Here is a 24,828-nt window from a genome sequence, read left to right as displayed (position 1 = left end):
TTTCCAAATTAGCAAGTGGTGATATGTTTTACATTCCAGAAGATAGATGAAACCTAAAACCCCCTTCAGGTCTTAATTCTGTAATTTTGCAAAATATGTATAGAATATGTCGATAGACTATCAAAGAAAGTAGAGCCCTGTTCAAATAGGGGCAATAAAGGTACAATAGTGGGAAAAGACTATTTAATTAGTAAAAGTTAGCTAAGGGGAGGCTTCATCACTTTTTCAGTAGGATAGTTGTTATTGGAATCTGAGGGGGGGCAGTTAACAATTAATACTGCTTACCTTTCCCTTTCTAAATTTGGAATCAACTGAGAAATAGATTCCTTAATCAGTAGATCAAAATTTTACAAAATCAGCCTTATTGGTGGGGTTGACTGGAGAATATGCCATAGATCTGTGGCCCAATGGGCTTACTAATATCCCCCTGCCCCCCAGTTAAACTTAACCCAGTAGGTTGCTGGACATCTGGGATACCCCCTTACCCCAGCCCCGCCTCAGGCTGCTTATTGCTGAGGGAGAGAAGTGCAGGCATGCTGCCTTGTCCTCCTGGTGCCTCAGCTCTCATTAGTTTCTTCTCCCAGTCGTTGAAGTGTTGGGGAATGAGACCTGAAACCTTACAGCTGAAGTCTCTCTTCAGGGAAATGTGAGGCTGGGAAATAGTGACCCTCTACTTCTACTGCCAGTGTGCTGGTGAGGTGCTTCCCCTTCCCCCTTTCCAGAAAATTGAAACATGAGCTTAAATTGTTAGTTAGCTCAAAGAGAGTTATAGATCTCTGTCCTTAAAAACTCATCAAAATGCCGGGGGGGGGGGGGTGGTCAGTCTTTTAAATATGTGGGTTAATCTGGAGGCAGAGACTGGGTAATTGCCTAGCAGCCTCTCTGTAGATGCTTATTAAAAACTATTTGCCCACTTCCCTGAAATACCTTTTGCTTCAGTTTGGTTTTGAAGTCTTGCCAGCAAAAACATGATTAAGACTTTTACATTTTTTATTAAATATCTCTTAATCATATTCTGAAAACTGTAATTATTTTCAAGGTTATCTAATTCAGTAGAACAATTATTCTTTTAACATTGTAAGGGTTCAGTCATACAGAGTAACAGAATGCTGGTTCTGAACTTGTTGGTTTTAGTTTGTTCTTGCTAATTCCTCTCCCTCTCTTTTCTCCTTTCCAGAATCTTATTCTAAGAACTCAGACACTCAGGTATCCACCATGGTGTTGGGTCCTGAGCAGAAGATGCCAGATGGTAATTTACAGCTTTGTGTTATTGTCTAATTTTTATTTGGAATTAGGCTTAAGCCAGTAACAGAAATTTACCATATTGTCCTTCTTGTCTTCTGTTCCAACAAAAATTGTCCCTACCTCCTCTCCCCCAGCCAACAATATCATCATGGAGACCTGCTCCATTCAGAGGTCACCACCTGGTAACTTAGGCTGTAAATGAAAATGGATTTATAACCACAGAGACTTGCCTCATATCTTACTTCCAGTTTTGAGATGAGCCAAGATTAGCTACAAGTTTGGTTTCTATAGCAGTAATGCTTGTAAAGGCAGTATTATTTGCAGACCTGGCATAAAACCTCTAGAGTGCTTTGTCTGCTCATGGCGCTTCAGATATGCATGGAACAGTAAAATACTGAGCCAGCACCTAATAGTGTATTTAATGAGACTTCTTACGTGCTTTGACTAATTCTTCCTGATTCTAAATTTCTCCTTTAGAATTTCCATTCCTTTTCTGTACATGTCCTCCTCAGATCAGGGCCACTTAAGGTGAAGTGGGTCAGTTCCCTATAGAAAGAAAGCTTTTGTTTTTCTGATTGGATGTTGCAAAGGTTTCTTGGAAACCTTGAGATTAGAGCTTTGTGGTTAAAAATAGCCATTTGAAGGCTACAGCAAACTGGGCTTTGTATTAGCCCTTTTCTCCCAGATCCTCCCCCTCCCTGCTTTTAAAATTAACTGCAAAATGTAGGATTTAAGGAAACACTGACGATTAATCTGAGATGAGCCCTCCTATCAGGAGGGTGATACCTCCCCTCCCAAGCTCTTCGCTGCAGGCCTTAGTCAGGAGGGTTCCTGTTTGGTGGTTTCCCTGCAGCTTCAGATTTTAGCCTGAAATGTGGCAGGAGTTTGCAATTTACACATTTTTGGAGAAGGCTGATGGAGGTATAATGGCCAAGGATGATTCTTTGATTAAGTCCTAACCAAATAATGGGGGGCAGGGAGGAGGAGAGAGGGGAGGGTCCCACTAGACTGACCTATTTCCTTCTAAAAGTTAGGATTTTAGGTTACCAGTGGGACTAGTCTGGGGATGTTATTCAATACATTGAGCCCTAGACATCACTGTTTCTAGAAGAAAATGAAATGGTTCTAAAAATTGGCAAGTGGGGATAGAAGTGTGAAAGTAGGGGGAAACCATTGTGGGATTCATGCTGAAAACTGATGCAGAGCTGAGTGACGGGCACAGGGGTGAGAGGGAGCTTTTTATCATAAGCGTTTTTGTACTTCTCAAATTTTCAGCCATGTGAACATATTGCCTATTCAAAAATTAATTTATTAAAAATATAAATAAAAATAAAGTACTAGAAATTGAGATAGAGTCAGGTTCATCTTGTGCATTTAGGTATTAAAAAGATTTAATATCAGCATTTCTAAGGATGAGCTGTTAGTGTATTTTGTTCACTTTAATTCATTTCTTCTCAAACCTGTTAATTCAGAAGATGCTTCTGGAGACCACGGGGATTCTGCCAGTCTTGGGGCCATCAACCCTGCCTACAGTAACTCCTCTCTTCCACAGTCCCCCGGGGGGCACTCAGAGGACGCTTTCACCACGTACTTTGATGAGAAGATCGCCATTCCTGAGGAGGAGGTTAGTGACAGGTCCTTGGAGGAAAACATTATTATCTAGGGACAACCTATGAGTGGCAAGTCTGCTGGACAACTCCAGACCAACAGCTTCAGGTCTAATTCTGGCACGCAGTCTCTGAAGACTGAATTTTTGTAATCAGGGTAAATAGAAACTGATAAGGAAACTGAGGGCCTTGAAAAACCCGTTGCCAAGTTGGACTAGTGAGCATTTTTTCACCAAGAAAGTATGAATTCCATGTTCCCTTTTTTACAGTGCCTTTTGTCCTATTTGGGTAGTGGTTGTGCACAGAGGTACTGATATTATTGCTTGGGTTTTAGAATGAAAGGCTGTTGGAAAGAGCAGGTAAGAGAAGGCCTCTTACTTGGACAGAGAGGTGGCCAGCTTATTGATGACAAGTGGATAAGATGGACGTGAAACTTGGGCACACCCAGTATCCAACTTCCTAAATGTTCTTATGAAGCTAATATTGCTGCTTTATATGTGACAAAATAATAGATAAAATAGATCAGCAGTTTGGAGGTGATAATCATTTTGACCTGTTTTCCTCTCTTGTACAGTACTCTTGTTTTAGCTTTCGTAAACTCTGGGCTTTCACGGGACCGGGATTTCTTATGAGCATTGCCTACCTGGATCCAGGAAACATTGAATCTGATTTGCAGTCTGGAGCAGTGGCTGGATTTAAGGTGAACATCGAGTCCTACCCCTTTCCCGTTTAAACACACATAGCACACCACACCCTTTTCCTCTACTCTTTCTGTTGGATATGAACCTCAGCGGCTACATGCTGATACTTGATTGGCTGTGACACTTCAGCGAAAAGTACTTTTCCATCTGTTTTTAAATTTTATTTTATCCACATAGATGGTTTTTTATTTTATTTTACCCACATAGTTTCCTTGAACACAGGAGAAACTGCAGATGGGAGAAACTAAGGCTCAGAAAGGTGCAAGGTGACCTAGCAGGTTCTGTGCAGAACATGATGCAGAACTCAGGTCATTTGATTCCTGACCGGGGCTCTTTCCTGAATGTAGTGTTTCCCATTCACATTGCCAAACAACCAAACAAAAAAATCCCAGTTATCTAATGAGTGTAATGGTGGGATTTTGTTCTTCTCTAGTTGCTCTGGGTTCTTCTGATGGCCACCGTCGTGGGGCTCCTGCTCCAGCGCCTTGCAGCTAGACTGGGAGTGGTCACTGGGCTGCATCTTGCTGAAATGTGTCACCGTCAGTATCCCAGGGTGAGCAGTGTTTGTCTGTTACTCATATCATAGGTGACTCTGTGTCTGGCAACCTGTGCTGGCCCCCTTGTATACTGAAATAGTGGAGGATGTAGGGATCCATGGCCCTGAGGACTGGGAATCCCAAGGGAAATTCTATAGCCCCTCTCGCGGCTGACCCACGTTTCTGTGCTCCTTCAAAATCTAACATGAGATTCACATTTCCCAGAAAGTTTCCTTAGAAAAATTCTGTTTGAGTAAACATTTACCTTGCACTCTGCCTTTTGGTACCTAGCAGTGCCCAGTTCACAAAGGGGCAGGGGTATTCTGTCTAAGCACTTTCATTCATACATCCATAGTAGTCCATCGCTTTGCATTATGCATGTTTTCTTTTTTGTTTGTCTTTGCCATAAATTTGAAGAAAGTGAGTTTTTTCCTTTTGCTGCAAATTATATTACGCAGGATCTTTGGATTTGTTAATAATGATTTTTCAGTTACCTTGACCCTGGAGTTTACACTGTCCTCTGTAGTTTCCTTCTGGATATTTTGAACCTTTCTTGCTGCTACCTAAGGCAGGAATGGATGGACCCAATGTCTGGAAGACAGCTTTAAACTGGCCTGATCTTTAGATAAGTACTCATCTACCTGCAGTTTGTCCTAAATGTTTAATCTCCTTTCCTGGCTGTGAGAAAGTATCCTTACCTGGTTTTTTTTTTTTTCTTTCTTTTTCTTTTTCTTATATGCGTCTCAAAAAAACAAAACAAAACAAAAAAAACCCTTGATAATTTATAATTTCTTTTAGCTTCTCTTTCTTCATGTATCTTAGCAGTTGTTTTTTGTGACATATTTTTTGGGTAGTAGGTAGCTGGAGGTGTTTTTTTTTTTTTTCCCTGGCCTCAGTGAGCCAGCACTACTTAATTGCTTTCTGCTGGATTATTTGACCAGATTAGTTCCCAGATTTTGTTATAGGACACCCAATTCCAACCACTTTGCCCCGAGTCCCTTTGCATATTTGTCGTTTTTACTTGCTTGTGCATTACTACATTAAGGATGACTCTAACGTTTTCATGCTTGTTTTGTCTCTTCAGCTATGGTCAGGATAGATATTTTCTTCTGCAGCATTTCTGTTCTCTCCTGAACAATATTTTGACCATCTTAGCATCCTCATTTTCCCCTAAGACTTTTAGGATTGTTTTCAGGCAAAAAATTAAGTGGAAATAATGGATGGAAATTCCATTCTTCTGTCAAGTGGAAAGGAATGAGAAAAAAATTGGAGTCAGCCGCTGCCCTGACCTTGACTCACAGGCTCTGCCACATAGAAGCAGTCTGGTCTTCTCCAGCAAGGGGCCAAGTGGAGCTGAGTTCTGGTACTTTATCTCTAGACCGAAAGCTTTTAAAGGACTCTTTATGGATCAGTGCCAAAATGTGAATTCCAAACTATGGGGGAAAGTTCTTAGAAATGATTAATTAGAACCATATCTTTCTGCTGTTTGGTGTTTAGGTTCCACGAATTATCCTGTGGCTGATGGTGGAGTTGGCTATCGTTGGCTCAGATATGCAAGAAGTTATTGGCTCCGCCATTGCCATCAATCTCCTCTCTGCAGGAAGGTGAGGGGGTTTTTCTCTAGAAAGTAATCAATCTTTTGCTAGATTTCCCAGCAAGTGTAAAAACAAAAACCCAACTCATTTTCAATTTTCAAGATTCAACTCAAGTATCAATACTTTTTCTGTGGAACCTTTCTGGAACCACCTTCTTCTCTCTTGGCAAATGTAGGTTCTGTATCTTCCATGTTCTTATGTTGGATCATGAGACCCAACACACCCTTTATTATCCAGGGTGTGGCAGTGGGTATTACAATTAATTTGTATGTCAGTTTATCCCACTAGACAAGTGAGCTCCTTGAGAGATAAGACCCATACTTTTCAGCTTTGTATCCTGGTTGTCTGAAATAGTAGACAAAGTTGAAGGAATGAGTTTACTTGGTGCTGTGCCTGGCCTCCTGCCACTGTTCCCTTTTCCCTAAGTCCTTGCTCCTCCAAGTGTTGTATAGCTGGAGAGCTGTTGGGAAGAGAGTGTTTCTCAATGTTTCTTTTCTTTCCTTTAATCTCCGTTTCTTATCTCTGACCTAGGGTCCCGCTATGGGGTGGAGTTCTTATCACCATTGCAGATACCTTTGTATTTCTCTTTTTGGACAAATATGGTAAGCAGAGTGGGAGGGGAGGGGTCAGTCAAAGGAGCTGCTTTCCATCACATGACTGATGGGGGAGTCTGCCTTCTGTGAGCTCACTGCTGCATTTTCTCCCTTAGGCTTGCGGAAGCTAGAAGCATTTTTTGGTTTTCTCATCACTATTATGGCCCTCACATTTGGATACGAGGCAAGTGTTACAGGCTGTTCATTAGCTTTTTAAAACAATTTTTTTTCCTTTTATTATAAAAGACAGTATTTGTTAACAAAAAGCCAAATTCAGTCCTGAGCAAATTTGGAAGGAATAAAAGGTAGCAAAGACCAGTGTCCAGGAAGGCCTGCAGGGACTCCTAGGTCAAAAATGATTAGAATTTCCAGGACTTTCCAGACTAGACTCCCTGGTTCCAAGTTGGCCATCCCAACAACAGAACAGCCTTGGAGAGGGTTAAGGAAGGGATTGCAGGGTTATTCTTGGCTGTTACCTTAGAGGGATTCTGTTTTTGTTCATCCTGGTTGATAATAACTGCAGCTTGGACTTTCTCTGTAATGCAGCAGTTAATGAACTATAGGGGATATAGTGCATGTTTCCCGGTTTGTCCCCCAACCCAGATACTCCATTGGGTTAACCCTAACCCTACTGTTATACGCACCTACAGTGATAGCACCTTTCTATATCCACTTGTTATAAACTGATTTCTGCTTATTGACCTAGCTAAACTTTTTTTTTTTTAATTAATTTATTTATGGCTGCGTTGGATCTTCGTTGCTGCACATGGGCTTTCTCTAGTTGCGGCGAGCAGGGGCTACTCTTCATTGCGGTGCGCGGGCTTCTTACTGTGGTGGCTTCTCTTGTTGCAGAGCACGGGCTCTAGGCACATGGGCTTCAGTAGTCGTGGCATGCGGGCTCAGTAGTTGTGGCGCATAGGCTTAGTTGCTCCACGGCAGGTAGGATCTTCCTGGACCAGTGCTTGCACCCGTGTCCCCTGCATTGGCAGGCGGACTCTTAACCACTGTGCAACCAGGGAAGTTCCTGGCTTAGCAAACTTTTAAAAATGCATCTACTCTGAGTAGATGATACAGCTTGGTCTAAGGCTTCCAAGAGAAATGCCAAACCAGGAAAAAGTGTGTATGAGAAGTGTCTCTGAATGAGTCTCAGCAGACGCTAGTGGCAAACATAAGTGATTTTTACATACATAGGTGAACACAGGACCACGATTAGTGTGGGTAATCAAGAATTGACTCTCTATTCTTGGGTGTGTCTCACAGGAGTTACTGTGAAGCTAATATCAATAAGGCCCTTAGTAGCCATTTTATTTCTTTAGAGTATTAATTATATTCTCTACACATCTATTTTGTTTATCTAAAATATGATGTGAAATATCTGGATACCCCAGTCCTAAATTCTCTGACCTTGTACTGCTTGGTTTTTTTGGATGGTTCTGTATTCCTCATTTCCTATGTAGCTGTTGATGAAGGGGTTTAAGGAGTAAAGGTTGCAGAGTGTTCCCTAGCACTGTGTTACTGCCCTGGTCTCATATTCCAGTAAAGGCTAATAGCTGTTCGGTTGGTATGTAGTATGTTACAGTGAAACCCAGCCAGATCCAGGTCCTCAAAGGCATGTTCCTGCCATCCTGCTCAGGCTGTCGTACCCCACAGATCGAGCAGGCTGTGGGCATCGTGGGTGCTGTTATCATGCCACACAACATGTACCTGCATTCTGCTTTAGTCAAGGTAAGCAAAACCCATAGCTCAGTGGCCTGTGTAGTTCATGGGATCTTTTCCTTTGCTTGCAAGGGACACACGCTTAGTTTACAACTGTTAGAGCCCTGAAGGAGCAAGATGTTTTTCCACAGTTGGACTCCACACACTTGGACTCTGTTGTAATCACCAAGGTGACCAGAGATAACTGACCCCATAAAGAAGGGACTAAAGTCCTTCTTAAAAGGTCTGAAGGTGCACCGTGTCTCTTGTGTTTAAATCTCAAAAGCCTGAGTGGCCTCGTGGAGGTCAGGAGGAAAGAGCCCAACCTGGCTTTTACCAGTCAGTCCAACACAATAGTTTGCTGGGAGAGTTCAGAGACCTTTGTAATTAAGGTTATCTGCCCCTTAGGTCTGAAATCAGGTTGTTTTTGTAGGTCAGTGTTTTTTTGTTTTTTGTTTTTTTTTTTGCGGTACGCGGGCCTCTCACTGTTGTGGCCTCTCCCGTTGCGGAGCACAGGCTCCGGACGCGCAGGCCCAGAGGCCATGGCTCACGGGCCCAGCCGCTCTGCGGCATGTGGGATCTTCCCGGACCGGGGCACGAAGCCGTGTCCCCTGCATTGGCAGGCGGACTCTCAACCACTGTGCCACCAGGGAAGCCCAGGTCAGTGGTTCTTGCAGCCACAGTAACTGAGAGCTCAGCAGTCACTCGGTCACTTTTCCGTTTGGGGATGTGTGGTATCATCAAAGGGTCATGGAGTTCTTACTCAGTGAACCAGGATGTAGGCGGAGTCTCACATTTCATGTGGTTAGTTGTTTGCCCTCTAGGTCTTTCAGCTGACTCCAAACTCATGAAATATTACAAGGAAACTTGTTCCAACTAGTCAAAAAAATGACCGTTGCTGTTATCTCTCTAGTCCAGACAGGTAGACCGAGCCAATAAGGAGGAAGTTCGGGAAGCCAATAAGTACTTTTTCATTGAATCCTGCATTGCTCTTTTTGTTTCCTTTATCATCAACGTCTTTGTCGTCTCAGTCTTTGCTGAAGCATTTTTTGAGAAAACCAACGAGCAGGTGGTGAGTAAGCCAGGGTCCTGGGTGGTAGTGAATGTGAGGGTAAAGAGGAGGCTGGATTGGGGTAGGAAAAGGTGACAGTGACTTAGAGCTCAGGGGAAATAGATCTCAAGCCTCAATGCTGCTCCCTAAACCACTGCACTAGTCGTGGGTTACAGTCTGGGGGCTGTGACCAAGCCTAAACCCATCTTCCCAAGCTTTTGACAGGGAAGGGAGCTTGCCTCAGACAAAGATTGCCTCATGCTATTGTTAGTGGCTTCACGCCTGTTTGACTCTTTGTCATCCCCTTTTGTTTCCTGCTACCCAACTACTAGCCACTTGCCAGTTCTGCCATTTGGTGGTGACAGGTTGGGCGGAGCCAACAAACAGAAAACAGAAACTGTGGCTACATAGACTGTCTTGTCCTTTTGAATTCTCTGTCATCTTGATTCCTGATTGCCTATCTAGTTTTGATCACTACTTTCTTATCTATAGGACCTCTGACTCCTGGCTCTGCTTTGACTAAGGACTCCCTATTCTGGGTGTCCTATCATATCTGAAGCCCCCTTAAGGGCCCTCGCCTCTTGTCATCATTTAAAATGACCCCGCATTCGTGTATTACCATGCACACTCTAACTCAGTAAATGTTTTTTTTTTTTTTTTTTTTTTTTTTTTTGCGGTACGCGGGCCTCTCACTGTTGTGGCCTCTCCCGTTGCGGAGCACAGGCTCCGGACGCGCAGGCTCAGCGGCCATGGCTCACGGGCCCAGCCGCTCCGCGGCATGTGGGATCTTCCCGGACCGGGGCACGAACCCATGTCCCCTGCACCGACAGGCGGACTCTCAACCACTGCGCCACCTGGGAAGCCCTCAGTAAATGTTTTTGATGGCATGGGGGTGTAGAAAGATTACGGAGGAAGACCTCAAGTGACACTGCAGCCCGTCTCTGCCCTTATCACAACCTGTGTCCAGTGTCTTGCCTCCAGCATCCATCTCTTGGGTGACCTGTGTATAATCTGTAGGAGAGGGCTTCTTGTCTGGGTGCTGGCCTCAGAAGTAAAAGTTGTTCCTCAACTGCTTTGGTTCCAGGTTGAAGCCTGTAGAAGTATCAGCAGCCCCCATACTCACCTTTTTCCTGACGATAACTCAACACTGGCTGTGGACATCTACAAAGGGGTAAACCTATTCAGATTTCTGATCTTCGCTCCTGAATCAATATTCTTAGCATAGTATCTGGTCTTTTCTGTGGGTTCACTTCAGAGCTCAGCATATCTTCTCCGGAGTGTGTTTTTTTCAGAGGTCCAGATGCTGGACAAGCCTTTTGGGTTACGTGGAAGGGAATAGAAGATCAGCTGAAAAGATGAATTGTATCAGCAATTCCCAAACTTGTGTTCATAGTATATTGTTCTATAGGACGTTAATTGGGGTGACTAAAGAAAGTGTTCCTGGGAATTCCCTGGTGGTCCTGGTGGTCCAGTGGTCAGGACTCCGTGCTCTCACTGCCGAGGGCCTGGCTTCAATCCCTGTTCAGGGAACTAAGATCCCGTAAGCCGCATGGGGCGGCCAAAAGAAGAAAAGAAAGTGTTCCAAGTAAAGTGGTGGTCTTTACTGGGGCCTCTCTGTCCCTTTTATGCTGGTTACATTGTGAACCTCCAAGAGTAGAATATATAGTATGTAGCATTTGCAAAATTTATTTGCGCTCTCTCTTCATTCCTGTTACCATCTTGCAGAATAGGGTGTTAAGGGATTTAATTTGGGAAGTGTTGTGGACTTTTTTTTTTTTAATAGTTAAGATATAGGTTGAGGATAAAGGCTTTAGGAGCCTAGAGAAGAGAAGGGACTAGGCTGAGGAGAAATAAAGGTCCCTCCAGCAGAATTTAGGTTGAAAGCCTCTAGAATGAGGTCAGGACCTAAGTCTAGCTTCTGTTACAGTGCCCAGCACAGCACTTGGTATAGGTAGGTGTGTAGCCAGGAAGAGGGAGAAATGTCGCAGAGGAGTGCTGTTTGGAGTGTTGTCTCAGGTGGTCTTTGACACAAACATATCTTTCTCCCTTGCCTCCCCCAGGGTGTTGTGCTGGGGTGTTACTTCGGGCCTGCTGCACTCTACATCTGGGCAGTGGGGATCCTGGCTGCAGGACAGAGCTCCACCATGACAGGAACCTACTCTGGCCAGTTTGTCATGGAGGTACCTGCTGTTTGCACTGGGATAGACTAGAGGAAGAGGACATTGCCCTTTTGTTACTTCTTAATCCCATGTATCTAAGGTCTTCCTGAACCTCCCCAGACCTTTTCCTGTGTCCTATTCCATACATTCATCCTGCTTCTGTGTTTCCTTCTAGGGATTCCTGAACCTAAAGTGGTCACGCTTTGCCCGAGTGATTCTGACCCGCTCCATTGCCATCATCCCCACTCTGCTTGTTGCCGTCTTCCAAGATGTAGAGCATCTGACAGGGATGAATGACTTCCTGAATGTTCTTCAGAGCTTACAAGTGAGGAGGGAGCTGGGGAAACTCACATCCCATTGAGTCAGGCAGCATTTTGTATTGCCCTTAGTTACCAAGCCTAGTGCTGTGTGCTGGGGAAAATTCAGAGGAAGAAAGAGGCACAGTCTTGGTCTATAGCAAATGCATATGAAATCCCTGGCACCTAAAAGGCTTTTAGAAAGGGCTGGGTTTTTAAGCTTGGTTTTTTTTTGAATGGGAATTATAAGCTATAATCACACATAGAACACAAAACTATTGTTCGTTAATCCAAGCAAACATTAAATAACGTATAGGACACTGCTAGATTTTGTGGAGATTAAGAAGACAAGGCAGATACAAATTTCGTATCTGACACTGTGTACAAGACACTATGATCATAATTGATGCTAGGTTAATGACACCTCTACAGATTTCCACATAATGCTCCAGCATGTTGGAATGATAGGAATAATTTCTCATGGAGTAGATGAGACAGGGTCTATGTTTCCCTTTTGCTAACAGTGCTACTCTCTGGGGTGATACAAGGATCCCCAGTGGCCCTATCTGATCTTAGTTTTTTCTTTTCCAGCTTCCCTTTGCTCTCATACCCATCCTCACGTTTACGAGCTTGCGGCCGGTAATGAGTGAATTTGCCAATGGACTGTGAGTGTACTTCTTTTAGTTCCCCAAATATATATGGGGGAAGGGTATCTTCATCAAACAGGCCAGTCAGAAAATAAGTCATAGGGGAACTATATGCTTTGAGAGGTGATTGCTAAAGCTGCCCCCTCGGTCTTTGACTTAGAAAATGGAGACTGTGAATGTAACAAAGGAGGGCAAGCACAGTTTTCATTTCTGGGGGAAATTTTTCAGCTTTTAGGGCTTTAACTCTTTAGCTTCAGCCACTTAAGTTTAAAGCACCTTAATTCCGTGTTAAATGATCTTGATGAGAAGGGCATAAGCGAATACCTTTTATATACATCTTTAAAGGACATGGTTTATTTGAAATGACTTGTTACATCTCTAGGGACTCATGACTTTTTGCATTTTCAGGGACTTTAATAATAGGGATTATTTGATAGTGGTTTTTTTTTTTGGTACGCGGGCCTCTCACTGTTGTGGCCTCTCCCGTTGCGGAGCACAGGCTCCGGATGCGCAGGCTCAGCGGCCATGGCTCACGGGCCCAGCCGCTCCGCGGCACGTGGGATCCTCCTGGACCGGGGCACGAACCCGTGTCTCCTGCATCGGCAGGTGGACTCTCAACCACTGCGCCACCAGGGAAGCCCTTATAGTGTTTTTTTCCCCTCTTTCTCCCTATCATTATGTAACTATCATTATGTAACAGATTAGGCTCATTTAACCTAAGAACAACTTTTCAGTTCATTTTGAAATGCCTCTTAACTCCTGTCCTGTGTACCCCAAAAGACACAGTGTCTTTTTATGTTTGTGGACAGGTTGGGCTATTCCACCAATAATTGTGCTGTTTCTTTTTACAGAGGCTGGAGGATCGCAGGCGGTATCTTGGTCCTTATCGTCTGTTCCATCAACATGTACTTTGTCGTGGTTTATGTCCAGGATCTAGGGCATGTGACATTGTATGTGGTGGCTGCTGTGGTCAGCATAGCTTATCTGAGCTTTGTGTTTTACTTGGTAAGTCCATTTGGGAGGGGGCAGGGGCATATAGGTATCAGGGTGGTCGAGGTGTGGCTAGCACTCAGAAATGAAAGGACCTGAAAGAGTCGTTACACCAGCTGTGATTAAACAATATTTTTAACCATAAAATCTACCTTGGTTCCTAAGAGCTATCATTTTTCTATTTCTGTCACTTCTGTCTGGTTTCCGTTCTTAATAATTCCTAACAAGAGAGTGTAGTATGTTTGAAGAACTAAAAGAAGATCAGCAGTGTAGAAAGTAGAGAGTGGTACGAGATGGGATTGGAGAAGGGAGCTGTGGAGTGTGATTTCAAATCTTTGGAGAGCAGCACATGTGGGTTCACAGCCCTGCCCAGCTCTACTACTTAATAGCTATCCAATAAGGACATAATTAAATAGTGATATTCTCTCATTGAGTTATTCTAGAGTTATTTTAAAGTGATGGTTATAAAATATAGCTACATAGAAAAGGAATGCAAAAATGTGTATACCTAGGTAATCAAAAAAAATTTCAAAAGTCCAGAGTAAATTATGTAAAAATCGTAATAGTTGTTGTCTTAGGCTGGTGGGATTATGGATATATTCTTTTCTCTATTTTCCACATCTTCTGTAACATTACTTATATTAATGAAAAGCAGCTATAGCAACAGCAAATCCACCTCCCTATTCTACACAGGTTTCTCTGAAAAACACAGGAGTTGAGGATTAGGGACAGCAGACTTCATACCATGTCTGCTACAGAGAATGGCAGGGATGGAGGGTGGAAACCCACTGCTCATGTTTATAACACTTACCTAGTCCCCATGCCAATGTCTGCTACAGGTTATGTACTTGATTGAGAAAATCATTTTAGTGAATATTGAAAAATTATGCCCTGGATGGATATATCCCTTCTTTTTTCCTCCCCAGTAAACAATGGGTACTCTAAGATTATGCTGACCATAATATAGGGACTTATTCCAAGGAAACCCAAGTAACTGAGTATGTCCTTGACAGAAACTGTTTTAAAAATTTGCTATAGAACTTAAGGGAATCCTTCCTTCGTGCAAATTGGTTATGAAGGTGCCGAGTTCTCAGTCAGCCTGAGACTATTGAGATTGTTGAAGACCCATTTTTAAAAATAAATTTATTTATTTGTTTGTTTGTTTATGGCTGCATTGGGTCTTCGTTGCTATGCGCGGGCTTTCTCTAGTTGTGGCGAGCGGTGGCTACTCTCCGTCGTGGTGCGTGAGCTTCTCATTGTGGTGGCTTCTCTTGTCGTGGAGCACGGGCTCTAGGTGTGCAGGCTTCAGTAGCTGTGGTATGAGGGCTCAGTAGTTGTGGCTCCTGGGCTCTAGAGCGCAGACTCAGTAGTGGTGGTGCACGAGCTTAGTTGCTCCACGACATGTGGGATCTTCCCGGACCAGGGATCGAACCCGTGTCCCCTGCATTTGCAGGCGGATTCTCAACCACTGTACCACCAGGGAAGTCCCTGAAGACCCATTTTTAAGGCTTAGGGCTGATTCTAGAGTGAATTACTACTGTTTAGCTCAAAAACGTATACTTATAGAGCAGCTCAGGAGACTATAGCAGTTGTATTAGCCAATCAGTCATTCCCCCTATCGTGAGGAATGGGGTAGGACTGAAGAAAAGTGGTCTTCAGGGAACTCTCCCAGTCAGCTAAAAGAAACAAACCAAACACAAAGCAGTAGGAACAGAGGGAACTCAGTATTGAAAATAGTATGGCAAAAGAGGTTTGTATCTGAGCAGTGCAATGTGGGCAGTCATGGGTAAGAGGGCTCTTCGGAGAGGTCGGTGAATGATGACTGTATTTTCTCTTTCAGGGTTGGCAATGTTTGATTGCACTGGGCATGTCCTTCCTGGACTGTGGGCACACGGTAAGCACCTCTAAAGTCCTGCTGACCGAAGGAGCCACCAGTGGCTGTACTAAGTAAACACTGGGTCAGTCTGTCTGTCTTCCGCAGGTAGCCATCAGAGCCAGTGTGTTGCTATGGTTTACTGTGTGAACATAGCCAAAAGTATGTGCTGTTGCACAGACTGCATTTCGGACTCAACTGTTTGTTGGGAAAGGCTTTTGCATATGTGTTTGAAAGAAGCCATTATTTTTCTTCCTGACCTCCTAACCTGGGAACTGGATTAGGTAGGGTCCTTGAAAAGCTGACATCTGCTGCTCTCAAACAACACTAAACTCTTTAACTGCCCAAGGGCCAGCTTGTTTTATCGTTTTGAGAGATTATCATCTATGCATGATTCTTTTTTTTTTTTTTTTTTTTTTGCGGTACGCGGGCCTATCACTATTGTAGCCTCTCCCATTGTGCAGCGCAGGCTCCGGACACGCAGGCTCAGCAGCCGTGGCTCACGGGCCTAGCTGCTCCACGGCATGTGGTATCTTTCCGGACCGGGGCATGAACCCGTGTCCCCTGCATCGGCAGGCGGACTCTCAACCTCTGCGCCACCAGGGAAGCCCTATGCATGATTCTTAACAAGACTGACTATATGTGAAAAAAACATATTTGGAAAATGCAGTAAATTTTTCATGATACAAATTACAGAATGGGTATGCAAGTTTTGTTTATCAAAAGATAATGGATTTTAAAAGGCTGAGAAATACTTTCCTTATGCATACCCTTTGAATTATTTTAATTATAAAAAAATAAAATCTCAACTAGAGTGGTTTGATCCATTTGAAATATAAAATTACGAGATATCTACCTCTATCAGGTTCAGGATTCTCTTAACTTACTTTCACTTCAAATTTCTCTGGATGTTAAGAGGGGTGAGAAAGCATAAAGAAGATGGTAAATGGACAGAGAGCAAAACTCACCTGTAGGTGGTGGTTACTCATCTCATTTGAAAATCACTTTGATGATTTTCCTCAGAGGCTGAAAGCTTATCGAAATTTTCTTGGGAGTCCTAATTTTAATAACTTTCATGTTAGTACCAAGCTTTCCTGACGGTATTTCTTCTTGAGCACTTAGAGTCATGAAACCTTCACCTTCCTCCTTCAGGAGGGTAGTGATAGAAAGAGATGGTAGCGCTTATGCACTGAAGTTCTCATGAGACTTTGGGGTGAGGAGAAAAACTTGAAAGAAGAAGAGCCATCTGTTTTATTCCTAAAAGCCACTTTCTACCAGAATCGTCACCTTTTTCTGAAGCATGCCCAAGACGACTTGCAAGGCAATCTCGGGAGCTCTGGATCTAACGGTTGCAAAGCTCGCTCGCTCTCAGCAAGTCCTTAGGTATCACTATGGTTACAAAGTTCTCTCAGCAGGGTTGTGCTGGGCTACCTCTCTTCGGCCATTCCCTCAGAGGGAAAAACTTTGAGACCAGATGGTGGAGCTCTGGAATCAGAGGAGATGGGTCCCTTCAGCATGCAGCTGCTGCTCTTCAGCCACTTCTGACATTTTTACATGTGGAGCCTGAGACTATGTGATTATCTCAAACAAAATCACATTTGTCTGATGGAGATAAATAATCAAGTCTTTTATAGCCACTGACTTGGAGAGAACAGTAATGGGAATGGCATTGAAGGACTTTTCATTTTTGGTGTTTTTCTTCTGGAGTCCTTGTTGATTGATGTTCTCTGTTCACCTGAGCCCCTAAAGGCATTATTGCCGATACTTTGTACACAGTTAAAAGCATAGACTGAATGGACTGTCTTTTATATGGCATTAAGGGTAAACTACTATGTTTCACTGATCTTACCTTTATCTCAGCCCCTCCAGTGATAGAGCACAGGATCATGAGAGACAAATTTCCCTAACTGTCCCTCCTCATATCCCTCCCTCTCCCCTACCATCATTCCCCAAACTGACATAAGACCATACTGAAGATATCGGGGACTGACATCTTAAGCTCTCGTCTGGCTGCTGTAGGTGAGGGCCACATTGACAAAATTCTTTGTAAAGACACTACAGTGACATTTACCTTTGCCCCCAGTCTGGGTGAGTCCAGTCAGTCTCAGATTCACAAATATTTAGAAGCCCAGGTAAAAGCTGCTAGTTTTCTTTGACAAGTTATATATATGACTTGCAATGATGGAAGATTTCTTCCCAGTTAAATGGCATTTTATATCTGTGTGTGTAGTAGTATTCAGTGTTAAAAACACTCCCATACTGTATTCCATTTGATCCTTTCAGATAGAAAGTGTACTTTCTAGTCAGCCAGTACTGTGGGTACAATAAACAATGTTTAGGACTGAAGTCTTCCAGTGCCAGCATGTGCAGTATGTTTGTGTGGAATGTTTAAGGATATACAATTGTATTTTATGTAAACTGGTCCTTGTTCTCCATAAATGTGGCATGAAATAATTGTGCTGCTACAGCATACTGGGAATTAACAGGGATGGGAAAGAGCTGCAGTTTGGCTCCTGTGAGGTCCTGCTAGTGGTTTTAGGAGCGATTGCAGCAAGTTTTTAGTGATCATTCAACAATATGTAAACTTGGTTTGTAATTAAAAAGTTTTTTTTCCTTTTTCCAATTTGGTTTCCTGGGTATTTTTTTAACTTTGAAAATACTTTATTAATGGGGCGTCAACCACTTTGAAATACTGAAACATCAACTACCACCTGGAATGACATACTAAACTCACACTGTTAGTGATTTTTCTCTTTAGAAGAGAGAGAGAAATACAGTTGATCTCTGGACAACCTGGAGTTGGGGCACTGACCCTCCATGGAATAAAAAATCTGTGTAAAATTTATAGTTGGGCTTTCATGTTTATAGTCGGCCCTTCATGTCCAGTGTTCCTCCGAATCTGCGGTTCCGCGTTCTCAGATTCAACCTGCCTGGGGTCATGTAGTACTACTGTAGTATTTACCACTGGGGAAAAAATCCATGTATGAGTGGACTCACGCAGTTCAAATTTATGTCGTTCAAGGCTCAACATAGGTTTAGTTCCCAGAAGACTTGATGAATTGCAGACACCAAACACTAATTTCTATTACCCATTTAGTCAGATAGTTTTGCCATTGCTAAAGGTTACATCATTACCATATTTAAAGTTGAAAAAACATTGTCATCTGGCCTTTTTCTGCTCTAAGGTGAACATTTTTCTATCTGTAGTCTTGTTTCACCATTGAGGTCTTTTATATTCTGTATATGCTACCAAAGAAAAAGTATGAGTATTTGAAAAGTGTGAGTATTTGAAAAGAGAAACCAAAATTGTTTAGGTTAAAAATGAAAGCATTTTGGCAGACCTGATATAAATGGAAATATTGGCACCGTTTAGTAAAAACAAAGACAGAGCCCAGACACAGTAAACTACTAGCCTTGTCACCAAACACATGGCAGGAAAATCTAAGTCAGCACTTAATTTGTTTCAAGGGTGTCACTAGAACTTCATTTTCCCTTTCTCTGTTGCAAGCTTTCCCTGTCTGCCTTACAGGAGCTGAATACTGTAAGTAACACCGTAGAGGTTATCTGGCAATTTTGTTCTCCATGTTGTCCTTCCTCATTTAGCTCTCCCTCCTAACTTTGTTTTTGTTTAAATCTTATTTTTTTTTTTTTTGCCTTGCTGCGTGGCTTACGGGGTCTCAGTTCCACTCGGGCCCATGGCAGTGAAAGCCCTGAATCCTAACCACTAGGCCACCAGGGAACTCCTTACTTTGGATTTAATTTCAGAACTAAAATCGGATGCATAACAATTTGAAGATCCTGACCTGAGATATTTCCTTTAGCTCTGCCCTCTGGAGTGCTTTCTGTTCCTTCCTTGGATGGGACCAATGCATCCAAATGTGTCACCTTCTCTTGGCACCTTGGCTTTTGAATGTTAAAAATGACTAACACACTGCTATGTGCTAGCCGGGGTCTTTGCACTCATATGATCTCATGTAATTCTTATAACAAGAGGATCAGCCTCTATATAGATAAGGCAACTGAAGGACCAAAAAGTAAAATAATACATCACTAAAAAGTGGGCAATTGGCATTTGAACTTGAGTAGCTTAATTCCAGAGCCCACATCATCATTACCAGTCATGCTATGTAATATATAGTATACACTTCATGCACAGTTAAGACACCAAGCTTTGGTGTTTAGCAGCTCCAAGAACAGCAACATATCAAAGATACTTTGCTTGATACTCTGATGAGTGCTAGAATATGGTTTAGATCAAAAGCTGCCAGCTGGTAGGCTAATTTTGTTTGGCCTGTGCTAAATTTTAAAAAGTACCTGAATGCTTTTTCAGGTAGGTGTGGAAAATGGGCAGGGCCCTCTATGATCCTACCCCAGCAATAACTAAGGACTAATAGTTTATTCATTTGCATACCTCTCTGCCCTTGAAAGGTTTAGCCAATTCCTGTGCAATTTACCCCATTTCTTAGTGCCTCCGAGCAATATGACAAACTTCTCCAATGAAGGAGTGCTCTCTGCTAAGTCATCTAAGTGATACAACCTGGAGGTCATGGGACTAAAAATGCAACCCTTGCTTTCTACATAATGAAGAAGCCCACCACCTTAGCTCACTTGAGAAAAGACTGCAGTGAATTGTCAGTGTATCTGACAATCGCTCTTGGTTACTAAAGCTTGAGTCATAAGACCTTAAAGTGAGTAAGCAAGCTGAAGTCTGAAGTCCCGTTGTTCTGCCCTAAGGCCAGTGTGACTCAGTAATTTCCTAGCCCACTAGTTGAGAATAGTTTTATCTTGGGCTCCATTTGGTTTCATCTTCACACAGTCATCACAAGCTTGTGAGGTATACAGGGCAATTTGTAATGTGTTAAAAAATTATTGAAGACTGGGACTTCCCTCGTGGTCCAGTGGTTAAGACTCCGCACTTCCACTGCAGGGGGCGCAGGTTCGATCCCTGGTTGGGGAACTAAGATCCCGCATGCTGTGTGGCACAGCAATTACTGAAGACTAACGTGAGATAGCTTATTAACGTACTTGACATTTTCAAATGTAGCGTTTATTCCCATTTTACAAATAAGTAGGATAAGGCTCCAGAAAGATACATGACTTGCTCAAGGTCATAGGAAGGGGCAGAGTTGGAGCTTGACCCCAACTCCAGTTCCTTTTCCACTATATAATAGAAACATTTTCTTTCTATGAATTTATAGTGTGCATTCGGCATCCTGAGCACTCATGATTTCATTTAATTCTTATAACAAAAGGATCAGCCTCTATGCAGGTGAGGCAACTGATAGGCCAAAAAGAGTTTGTTGTTGACAAGGGGCAACAACATTCCTAACACCCCAAGTAATAACAGTAGCGCTAAAAGGAGACTCAGTGATTGTCCCATGGTGAATTCGGAGGAGAGAAAAAGTAAGATACAACTTCACAGATGCCAACACAAACCATCTGGATTCAGGTCTCCAGGGGTGGGTCTGACAACGTGTTTTAAAAGCAGCTGAAGTGACTCTCATTCAGCCTGATAAACGTTTGGGACCCGTAGCTCATCTCTTCTCTTAGTACATGCCATTTTGTTTTTTTTAATGAAAGGCTTTGCTTTGCTCATGTGCCAAAGGATAATAGGGCCCAGCTAATAGGGTCAGGATTTAGATTATTTGCAATTTGATTTCTTTTTTTTTGGCCGTGCTGGGCAGCTTGTGGGATCTTAGTTCCCCGACCAGGGGTTGAACCTGCGCTCTCAGCAGTAAAAGCCTGGAGTCCTAACCATTGGGCAGCCAGAAAATTCCCTGAATTTTATTTCTAACACACTTGGTATTAAAGTACAAAAGCTCGCAGTGCGTTTGCTCTTAATATCCTGATCAGAAACAATCATCCTGAGGCAGAGTGTGTCGCAAGGATAGTCAAAGTGCAAATTTTCCTGAGGGCATTTGGTACCATCTCAATCTTTAACTATTTCGGCTCCTAGCAATTATTTTGTATACAATAAACCATTCATGTATCTGTAAGCCATTTCTTTTCTGAAATGAAAGTCTATATAGAACTGAAAAAAGACCTACATTGACATGCTGATTATAGGTACTTAAATGCCAAATTCAATATTTAAATACTTGCAAATCAGTCTAACCCTTTTCCATCTTTTTGTCCTCAGTACCTACGTCTGGGATTGACAGTTCAGCCTGAACTCTACCTTCTGAACACCGTGGATGCTGACTCACTTGTGTCTAGATGACTGACAGCCTGAGAGACTCTATAAGACCCACTTTCTCTTAGTCCTTTTGTGCCAAGTGTCCTGTTAACGTATCTCTGTTAGTTCAGTGGTGAGTTTTGGTCAACCATTTTGAGCAGAAGGCAAAGATTTCCTCATGGGACGGGTGTTAAAAGCTGACAGCTTTAAGTGTAGGTCAGAGACCTGGAGAGTCTTGCAACTGCCAGAGTTAAATTTTTAGCCCATGATGGTCACACACCCCTATGGGCTTGTGTCTCGACTTCTGGAATTTAAAATATATATCTGTGTGTACGTTTAGGTAAACCTGAACATATCAGTTTGGGTAGAGTTTTAAGGTTATATAAAAATGATAGATCTTTTGTATTTTTTTAACAAATGTTGCTCAGATAAATCAGGTATTTATTTTGTCTGGATCGCAAGTGACAAAGGAAAAGGAGCATTGTTCTTTTTCAAAGTGAACTGGTCAAGCTGACTTACTTTTAAAGTGATACTTGACTATAGCCAGTTAAATTTCACTTTGAGTTTTATTGACCGAACCTTGGTGACTACTGATTCTAGCACATCATTTCCAAAGAAAACACTTCTTCTATTTGGCATGTTTAATCCTGGTTGTCGGTGTGCTTTGTGATTGTTATTTTCTTTGTTGCTTTTCTTGAGTTTTTTTCAGAGATATGATGGTATTTTCCAAAGAGCTTAACGCCTACGAACAGGATCCAGAAATCACACTGAAACCAATGATCAGTTTTCCCTGCTGCATTGTAACTCAGCCCATTCTAGCATTTAAGTTGTAGGTATAAAAAGAATTCTAACATTTAACTTTGTAAGTCCCAACAGAAGATAATGGAGGTATTAGTTTTCTTTCTGATGTGTGTATAGTCCCACCATGTCTTTTCTTCCCACTTTTCCCATTAACACTCCAAACACCATTTCTAGGTCCAAAGTCTATTTCCCGGAGTGGCTAATATTTCTAACGCTGACTCTCCTAGGGAATGCTAAGCGTTTTAAGTTATATATACCAAGTATAATAGTATGAGATGAGAACTAGACTGGGACTTGGAAGAGTTGTCCACATGTCACAAGCTGCCTGCCTACATGTGGCTTATAGATATTTTTTGATCCCCCTGTTCCTAACCAGGATTTGTTTTTTCCATAAAATTTTTATAATAAAACATTTAGTATTTAAAACTTGAAAGTTTCTACATAACGATCTGATTGAAAAGTCAGAAGATTTTCAACATTGGGCCCACGTTCCTTCATGGAAGTGCAGTTGGCTTAAACTGAGTGGCAGCTATCCATTTTTTTTACATCTTTATTGGAGTATAATTGCTTTACAATGGTGTGTTAGTTTCTACTGTATAACAAAGTGAATCAGCTATACATATACATATATCCCCATATCTCCTCCCTCTTGCGTCTCCCTCCCACCCTCCCTATCCCACCCCTCTAGGTGGTCACAAAGCACCGAGCTGATCTCCCTGTGCTATGCAGTTGCTTCACACTAGCTATCTATTTTACACTCGGTAGTATATATAAGTTCATGCCCAGCTATCCATTTTTAATGGAATATACTCCAGGTGGCATCCATGCCTTCTTTCATTTCCTTCCAGCCCCAAAGGCATTGAGTTTGCAAACCCTGCAGCCTTTGTGTGTTTGAGCATCACTTTTCTCTTTCAGCGTAAAAATTGAATATCCAACCCCTCTGCCTTATTTTATTTTATTTTTTTCTGCCTTATTTTAAAACTTAGCACCTTTCAATAAGACTTAAAAAAATTCAGACATTGCCTATGTTCATTTATAATGATTTGATCCTCTAAGTGGCAGGGATTTTTTCCAAGATGATACTTTCAAATTCCCTCATTTCTACTTCATGGCCCTTGAAACTTCTGATAAGAGCGGCATCCTTGCAACCTAGGTTAGAGACCTTCTGATCTCAAAAATGAAACTGAGTTAACGCCACTTATCAGCTTTTACTTGAAAAAGCGACTTAAAAAATGAGTTTCAGCGTTTTGGTTTCTTTATACAGAGACAGCAATCTAGATGAATCAGTTTGTTGGATTTTCCTCCCTCCATGGGCAATTTCATTTCTCAGTAGTTTCACTACCAGAGAATATTTGGGGAAAGAAAAAAAAAAGCAAAAAAAAAAAAAAAATCCTGTTTTGCAACTCATAAAAAGATAAGGTGGTTGGTTAAACCAGAGATTAAGTACTTGAGGAATTTCTGTAGCTTTTCTCCATTCTTTAACTGTATGTTACTAGGAACAGACTAGAGTTTACAAAAATTTATAAGTATACCCCTCAGGTCATATAGCTCCTGTAATCAGAAAATTTGATAATAAAGCAAACTGAATCATGCTAAAACCAGTAGAGAAGATTGATGTCTAAAGAGTGAGTCTTGGGTAAAGTTTTATGCTAAGTTAAGAATATTTAATTATTCTTTAATTTATGATTTACAAATCTGGATTTCTATGTTATGTGCTTATATAGATATTAATATATTCAATCTTTTTTTTTGGCCGTGCTGTGCAGCATGTGGGATCTTAGCTCCCCAACCAGGGATTGAACCCTCGCTCCCTGCAGTGGAAGTGTGGAGTCTTAACCTCTGGATCGCCAGGGAAATCCCAATATATTCAATCTTAAGATTAACCTAGATGCATATACTCACTCAGTTCCTGGGGTTTAACACTGTGGAGTCAATTTTTTAAAAGGATGCTCTGACAGTGTATACCCAGAATGTTAGAAAAATGCAATTAAATAATTGTTACTGAGCAGCTGCTGCTACCTACCTGTGTGTTGGCTTAATATAAAAGGCAGGCAGAGCATATCCAGGCACATGGAATAGTTTAATTAGTCAGTGAGGCAGAGGTTACAGCAGATGATGAAAATAGCCTTCTCAGTTTTAAACATTATGATATTAAGCCACCAAACCTTTGCCCCAGAAGTATTGTGCAAATTCAGGTACTGTATTTTATCTATTTATAAGGTCCTCCTGCAACGGCCTCCCATCTTTACCCAGGCTAATGTGGGTAAATGGGCATCCTGCATACTTAACTTTTCTCCATACAAGATTTTACATTTTAATTTAAACATAATTTGTGAGCTCTCATGCATAATACTTTTTTTTTTCTTTTTTTTTTTTTTTTGCGGTACACGGGCCTCTCACTGTTGTGGCCTCTCCCGTTGCGGAGCACAAGCTCTGGACGCGCAGGCTCAGTGGCCATGGCTCACGGGCCCAGCCGCTCCACGGCATGTGGGATCTTCCTGGACTGGGGCACGAACCTATGTCCCATGCATCGGCAGGCGGACTCTCAACCCCTGCGCCACCAGGGAAGTCCCATAATACTCTTAATAAATATTTTTCATTGCTTTTTTCAAGCAATAAATATATTACTTTAATACTTTCAGAGTAAGATTATGACAAAATTCTGGAATCTCTTGGGTTTTGTGAGAAAAGCCCATTTCTGATTAAACACTTCAGTTAATCTATTTTTACTGCTGAGCGTATATTGAGAGAGTGGGATCTTTCTGGTAGCCTGATTAGAAGTATCTTTTCATTGTGTAATCAACATGAAGGATGACATTTCTATTCCAGCCATCTTAAATTTTTCTGACTTTCATGGAACATAT

General features: G+C 42.1%; 1 protein-coding gene across 1 annotated transcript in view; it reads left to right on the top strand.

Annotated features, from left to right (window-relative positions):
* The window catches only part of SLC11A2 (solute carrier family 11 member 2), a 31,946-nt gene extending 10,173 nt beyond the window's left edge, over positions 1–21,773 (top strand). Inside the window, exons 2-17 of the mRNA XM_082850892.1 lie at positions 1,178–1,249; positions 2,718–2,869; positions 3,427–3,552; positions 3,987–4,106; positions 5,587–5,693; positions 6,216–6,286; positions 6,394–6,461; positions 7,847–8,002; positions 8,886–9,044; positions 10,108–10,194; positions 11,084–11,203; positions 11,358–11,507; positions 12,070–12,143; positions 12,977–13,130; positions 14,956–15,009; positions 21,128–21,773. Coding sequence (XP_082707018.1) covers positions 1,216–1,249; positions 2,718–2,869; positions 3,427–3,552; positions 3,987–4,106; positions 5,587–5,693; positions 6,216–6,286; positions 6,394–6,461; positions 7,847–8,002; positions 8,886–9,044; positions 10,108–10,194; positions 11,084–11,203; positions 11,358–11,507; positions 12,070–12,143; positions 12,977–13,130; positions 14,956–15,009; positions 21,128–21,208 — 1,713 coding nt within the window. The 5' untranslated portion in view covers positions 1,178–1,215 and the 3' untranslated portion in view covers positions 21,209–21,773. The remainder of the gene's footprint in view (positions 1–1,177; positions 1,250–2,717; positions 2,870–3,426; positions 3,553–3,986; positions 4,107–5,586; positions 5,694–6,215; positions 6,287–6,393; positions 6,462–7,846; positions 8,003–8,885; positions 9,045–10,107; positions 10,195–11,083; positions 11,204–11,357; positions 11,508–12,069; positions 12,144–12,976; positions 13,131–14,955; positions 15,010–21,127) is intronic.
* Positions 21,774–24,828: the final 3,055 nt, after the last annotated feature.

This window comes from Leucopleurus acutus, assembly GCF_964270905.1.
Source record: "Leucopleurus acutus genome assembly, chromosome: 11".
NCBI classification, from domain to species: domain Eukaryota; kingdom Metazoa; phylum Chordata; class Mammalia; order Artiodactyla; family Delphinidae; genus Leucopleurus; species Leucopleurus acutus.
Note: the sequence above shows the minus strand (reverse complement) of the source record. Positions and strands in the feature narration are given on the sequence as shown.